The 7017-nt window shown below is 38.2% G+C and overlaps 1 protein-coding gene across 1 annotated transcript; it reads left to right on the forward strand.

Moving 5' to 3' along the window:
• The first annotated feature begins 790 nt into the window (after positions 1-790).
• Positions 791-6235, forward strand: LOC134883303 (myoD family inhibitor domain-containing protein-like). The gene is made up of 4 exons (XM_063911615.1): positions 791-1069; positions 1420-1505; positions 1760-2020; positions 3374-6235. The coding sequence occupies exons 1-4, from the start codon at positions 1011-1013 to the stop codon at positions 3643-3645; spliced, it is 678 nt and encodes a 225-aa protein (XP_063767685.1). The 5' UTR covers positions 791-1010; the 3' UTR covers positions 3646-6235.
• Positions 6236-7017: the final 782 nt, after the last annotated feature.

The raw sequence follows: 7017 nt of genomic DNA on the forward strand, positions 1-7017 counted from the left end.
CCCGTTGAAGCAGCATGTAAAACATTGCTAATAATTAGAAAAAGAAAAGAGTAGAAAATTACACAATATAATACACAGTATATAGTTAGAGAATTGAAACTCCAAATATTAGCATTTAGATAAAAGCGAGTAAAATAAACTTACGTTTTTAATTTTTTGCCAAACAATTATATTTAATAAAATTCTAAATATATATATATATTTTAATTTGATTAGTTATAAGTAATGTAAACTATAAAAGAAAAGGAGTATAATGCAAGGATAAGCTAACAACAACACATTATGATACAATATGGTCATCTTTAATGACAAATCAAGTCTGTCAATTTCTGTGCAATCACAGCCCTTATTCTGAAAATGTGTACAAACATGTCACTTGAAAGTAAAGAGAACCACATGTGATTAAATAACTTGTGTCTTTTGTGTTTGTTTTGTACATTATTTGTTTTATCCAGAAACCGCTTAACATTTTCAAGTTATAATATGAAGCCGTATTTTTTTTAACCCGTGTGGGTTGGACCAAATATTTAGACGATTAAAAAAAACTGAATAATAAACTTTTATTTTTAGCATGAATTATAATTTCACAGAGCAAATTAGTAATTGCATTTATTTGCATAGGTTTGTATGAGTGTGAATTAGAGGGTGAGCCTGCATACATACAGTATCCAGCTGACACACTTGTGGGGTATGTGTCTCCATCGTGTTAGGTGACTAAAAGCAGAACAGAGAAGGCAACCTGGAGTCACACCAGCAGACCTCGGCCGTCTGCACAGAGCGGACACTCAGGGAACGGCTAAGAATGGGAGTGTAATTAAGTCCCTGAACAACAATACACACACAAACACACACACAGGGTACAGCTCACAGCCTCCTGAGCGGTGAGTCAGACGGCATTCTGGGTGTTGTTGGAGGTTTCCTGACCTCCCGGTGCTGACAGAAGCAGGACGACGCACGGGGAGAACGGTTATAAAAATTGAAACAGATAAGGAGCAGGATGAGTATCAGACATGTTATCTGGAGACCATGTGGACGGGACGGAGGAAGAGAGCAACACAACTAAAGGCAAGTACTCCTCAACAAGCTATAAAAGCACCTTACTGTTCTACATACTGCTGCTCTTGTCACATGTTTAGAAGTTTATCTAATACAAAGGGATAATATTTGTATTATAGTCCGGCTTTTCTTTATCTGTAAAGTTTGCAATTTATATACGAAGATTATTCAAAGTTCAAGTGCATCCCGAAGAAGGTTCACACTGGGCAGGGTGGTAAAAAGCCTGACACACGATGAAAATACAGGAGAAATAGTTGGAGAAATGTGGATTTACAGACTTTTTTTTATGTCAGTGTGGTCATTAGAGTCTCTTTTGAAAACATTGCAGCTAACATGACTTTCTTCTGATGTTGCTCAAGGTAGTGCTTCTTTAAAATCAGTGGAGGAAACCCTTTCAGCATGTGACCCTGTGAGCAGAGGAAACACCTTCCCCACTGACCTCATCAGCAGTAAGTGGAAACTGTGAGACTTTACAGTAAACAATACAGCGAGGAAAAAGCGAGAATCCTGACAAGAGGTTTTCTGATACCAAAACACCTGGAGAAAGTGATGCATTTCTCGGTTCTCAAGGATTTTCACTGCAGAACTGACTTAAACTTACCAGTCTGTGTCTACTACTAAAGACCAGCTTGATTACAGCTTAAATTGGCTTTGTGAGGATGTCGCCAGACCATCTTTACCGAATCATTGTTTCTGTGCCCAGCCCAGCCTCTTCCCGCTGCAGCCCCGGCATTAAAGGCCTCACAGAAGGAGGTGGGGTTTGAGAGGCCTCAGTGTGACCTCCAGAAGCCCACCTGCCCACGATGTGGCCTCACAGTCCTGGACCACAGACTGCCCCCTCCCTCCCCGGGCCGGAGCCGGCTGCAGGGCTCCAGCATGTCGGTGCACAGCGTCAGCAGCAGGAAGAGCGGGAGGAGCAGGGGCAGCGTGGCTGGATCACACACACGTACTGCTACAGCTGCTGGTCAGTAAGAAAATGTGGATTTAAAAAGGACTGGATGAAATGAAACTGATTATAGATAAATTGTCACTAGATGACATTTATGTTCTTTATCTTTCTTTTTATATACTTCTATACTATATGGATTAATTACAGTACCTATTCTGCCTATTTATCATCTACCCTTATAGGAAAATGTGTAACAATTAGAGGGTGTAAAAAATTGTGTAACGCATTGAATTGATTTTATGTTTTGTATTGACTGACTATATTTCGCACACATCTGCGCAGGCTCCACTAAAATATAATACACTGTTTGTCATATTTTGTCTTATTTTCATTGTCGTAAGTGTTTTTTAGCTTTTAAGGCTCTTCATATTTTTAAATTTGGTGTAAATACTTGTCTTTATTCTCTTTTAATGCTAAATACTTTCTTCAAAATACTCCTTTTTATTATCTTTGACCTATTGCAATTTATTTTCTTAGATTGTTTATGTTCGTACCACCCAGACACCAAAGCAAATTCCTTGCCACGTACCTGGCAACAAACTTGATTCTGTTTCTAAAGACGATCTTGGTGTAAAAAAGTTTCCCTTGAACTCTTTCAAACTATTGAGCTTTGTTGCAGTTTTATCAAAGCGTGCGGTGGGCCACTCCTTGTTTATCCTTGTGTTCATGTTGTTATCTCTATGAAGTTATGCATTAAATCAATACAGTATCCACACACATTATATTCCTTTTTCATCTGAAATCACACATATATGGATATTAGCATAAGTTATGTGCGGGGGTGGATAATTCGAGCGGCTAAGCAGGAAAACGCTGAACCCCACTCCCCAGGGAATTCTGCCATCGGCTTTTCATTTACTTCCTTGAGTAAACAGGATAAAACAGCTCCATTTGCATGAGCTCACTCCCTTTCTGGTCCTTGTGAGGATGAAAACCGTAGCTGAGTAACAATACAACAGTCGGGATCACGAGAGACGCACCGCAACACACCACTGGGGTTAATATATGCAATTTCATCTGCACCTAATTTGGGCGGGAGAGCAATTATCTTGTGACAGCTCCTTCCTCGTTGTTGTTCATCACTGGCAGCCTCGTGGCCTTTCTGATTTTCCCTCGAGGACTGAATGAAGCTCTGTGATTAAGTAAACACAATCACACTTGATCAGTGCAGCAGAGTAGTTTCTCTTTTAAGTCGTAGCTGGCACAACAAATAAACATGCAAGAGATTAATTTAGGGTTAATAGAGTCGTTAATCCCTGCTTCTGATGGTGTCTGACAGGCTTTTAGAACACGCAGCAGCCCCCCCTGACCTCAGATGTGATATTTGTAGGTAAATCACTTTACTGTCTCATTTTCTCTCACCCACAGACTCCTGTTTAGAGCTGCTGCTGGCGTGTTTGTCGTGCCAGTGCTCAGTGCTGCTCCTGGGTCTGTTGGAGGCCTGCTCCTCCTGCCTCCACACCTTCTGCTCCTCCTGCTGCCACGCCTGTGCCCGCTGCTGCGCGGCAATCCAGGAGGCGCCGGTGGAGGAGCTCAACTGCCACGCCCACTGCCACTCGGTGATGTTCGAGTCTTGCTGCGAGCCAACCGAGTTTCTCGAGTTCTGTCTGGAGTGCTGCGACATCTGCCATCGCAGCTAGGAGGCCTGAGGACTTGTATATAAGACATTAAAGCCAATGTGGGATTCCTAACTGCTAAGACATTTCTAGGGACCCCTTCAATGATGTAAAAAAGCACAATCACCAATTTATCGACACCATAATGCTAAAACAAAACTTATGGAAGATTTTACTTAAGTGACTCACTCTCTTTTCAGTAAAGGGAATTGTAAGGTCTTCTATGATGTAAAGCATTTGTAAATAAGTAAAATATTTGGGAAAATTCACGTATTGGTTTTATTAGTTGTTTTTTTATTGCGTTCAGTACTGAGCTGGAGCTAGGTAGCAATTAGCTTAGCCTAGCATAAACATTATGTTTAAAACATTACAAAATAATGAATCTAACTGAATCAAATATCTTGGAAATTGGCAAAGTGTGTTTAGTTTATTTGATACAACAACAGAACAGAAATATATGTTTGGTTTTTTTTGCTTTAAGAAGAAGCAACATGGTGTTAGTTTTAATTGGCGAGCAACGATTTATCCATTTGTCCAGCACTTTGATGAGTTATGGTCTGTTACTTCAGGTTTAATAACAAATGTGATTTTTTTACAGTTCCTGTTATGGACACTTTAGTGAAGAAGGCTGGGTCCTTTTCTGAACTTTAGAGAGAACCAGACTGGCTGTTTTCAATATTTCCAGTCTTTGTGCTAAGCTAGGCTAATCCCCTCTCAGCTCCATACTTGGAGGAATCGTTTGACATTTTGGGAAAAATGTTTAATTGCTGTTTTTCAAGAGAGCAGATGTACATCGGTGTAGATCCAAAATGATTCCTTTTTCATCTTTGCATTTTCAGATTTCAACACAAGGACTAAATATATTATTTATCTCCTGGTTGTGTTTGTGGAAAACAGATTCAAGGATATTTATTCTGTGTGTTAAATCTCTCGTTTAAGCAATGGTGATTAACATTGAAGCCAAAGTTGGAGTCATAGATACTGTAATGTTGTCTCTGATCAGATTGCTGCACAACCAAATATCATGCTATGTTAAATGACAATATGCGTCGAATGCATATAATGTATGACAGATAATTAATACATGAACAGCCTCTTTATAAGGTATTGGGCAAATGGATAAAACACATTAAAGCCTAAGGGCTGAATGTTGGTGCAATATTCAGGTTATATTCTTCAGAAAAAAAGTGTTTTGTTTGTACATCAAGTCGCATTTAATGAATTTGACCCGGTAAGACTCTGAACGAGAGGGGCCGACCTCTTTGCTCAGTTTTGTTCGGGTTCTTATGTTATCAGATCGCAGGTTTGACTTCTCCCTGCGCAGTTCTTTGCAGCTGAGGAACAGGGCGACAGAAAACTTGTCAGCTCTCTCTTGAATCCCTTTTCATATTTGTCATATAAAGCACTTAGAACTTAAAAGGATGCTTATTCTCTCCAGATGTTGGAAGATTGAAGCCGGCTCCTTTAAAGTCGCCGTGAGAGATGACAGCTGAGAGGCAGAGTAAACAGCCAAAAATAAAACAAAGCGGCGATAAAGACGACGCTGTCAATCTGTCCGGGCGAGCCAAGAGGCTCATTTAAATCATGTTAGAGCGAGTAAATCAAATTTAAGTATCTCTTTTGCCCACAACACATTTGGATTCTGCTGGTGACAAGAAACAGCGTTGACGTCCAATTTAGAGCATGGCGAGCACACAGCAACAAATAAACACTCAGGTTTGTTCCACTTGTCCCCCTCAATTTGTTTTACCCTTTCCCCGCGGCTGATGTCTACTTCCACAGATAACAAACAGCGGATAGTGTCAGAGTCAACTCAGAACCTATATGTTAAAGATGGATGTATATATTTGCCATAAAATGTTGATTTGAAAACACCACGATGATACGTAAGTGACAGGAACATCACTTTCCATTTTATTGTGGTGAAAACAAAAACAACAAGAGCCTTTTAGATACAACAAGCTGAGGAAATGTTGGTTTGTTAATAATTTGACCAAATAACCAAAATACTTTGTTAATAGATAATTAATTTAAGTATTTATTAAGAAAAATATTTGACCCTTCACGTTGCTAATTGTCAACATTTGTTGCCTTTTTGTATTTTATTGGTCAATACATGATTATATGTTCAGTATAACTCTTTTCTAACTTTTAGATATCACATTTAATTATTGTTTAAATGTCAAACGTTTAGGTTATCATATTTAGACTTTTTAATTACTTGTAAATGTAAAAATTAATTGCAGATTAATTAATAATAAATGATTAATTTCAAACCTATTTGTTAGTTTTTAAAGCAAAATAGTAATATGATAAAATATCATACAAAATGAAATGTACTGTAACAAGTAGTAATCAAAATAAATGATATAAACAACAATAAATTACAACTTTTGAAAACCCATTACAAGAAGATGAATCGTTATTAATAATTAATAATAATGAGGAGACATCACAGCTGGTATCTGAACATCCCCATTTAGTTTTTATGGTCAATTTGTAATTTTTAAAAGTCTTTGTGATGTTTATATTCCACAATTAAAATAATTTAATGATTCAAGTCTTTTTTGAGCCAACAACATTTTTAAAAGTATTTGAAACACTTACTACAATAATGCCCTAATTAAGATCATCATGCTGGGAAATATAATTTAAGTTTAAATTAAAAGCAAAGTGAATAAATAAGGAGAACTTTTTGGTTTGTGGTCAACATTTCTGACAACTGCATCTTTATTGATATGTCTTTAAACATGTTTGACTCTTCCTATATTGTTATTTAGTGTCACGCTTTCATTGGGTGCCAGTCAGAGTATGTGAGATGCATCTGCACATAGTGGTTTATAAATAAAGTGGCACGACACCTTGTTTTTTCTCATCAGTTGTCGGACTGGCAGTCTGAGATGAGAGGACTGGGCATCACTGATGATTATGACCCAGTGAGGAGCGGTTTGTTTTAAACCTGAGCTGCTTTTCAAAAACAACCCTTTCAACACTTTTTTTTTCTTACAGAATCTGTCTATTTGTATTCTCTCCCGCCTCCAAAGCTTCATGACAACGGTTGTAACCTCCTCAATCAAAACACGGTTTACGTGTAGTGTATGAAGTGGCGTCTATCTGAAAAAAAAAGGGGAAATAATAACACCTAATAGTCAGTCTGTCAGATGTGCCCATCTTCTGTAAAGGAAACAAAAATAAATGTAACAAGATTTGAATATCTAACATTTGAGGCTGACGCAGAGAGGACGGATCAAAGGGAAGAGAGACACACCAGAGGGGTGCAATCATAAACACATTGTCTCATTTTAATAAGTGAGGGGAATGCTTTCTAAACCAGCACAGTGAAGTACATCAAAACATAGCTAATGAGGGTTGGGTTAAAAATGGCTGTGCATGAAA

The sequence above is a fragment of the Eleginops maclovinus genome, chromosome 2, assembly GCF_036324505.1.
Source record: "Eleginops maclovinus isolate JMC-PN-2008 ecotype Puerto Natales chromosome 2, JC_Emac_rtc_rv5, whole genome shotgun sequence".
In the NCBI taxonomy this organism is placed as follows: domain Eukaryota; kingdom Metazoa; phylum Chordata; class Actinopteri; order Perciformes; family Eleginopidae; genus Eleginops; species Eleginops maclovinus.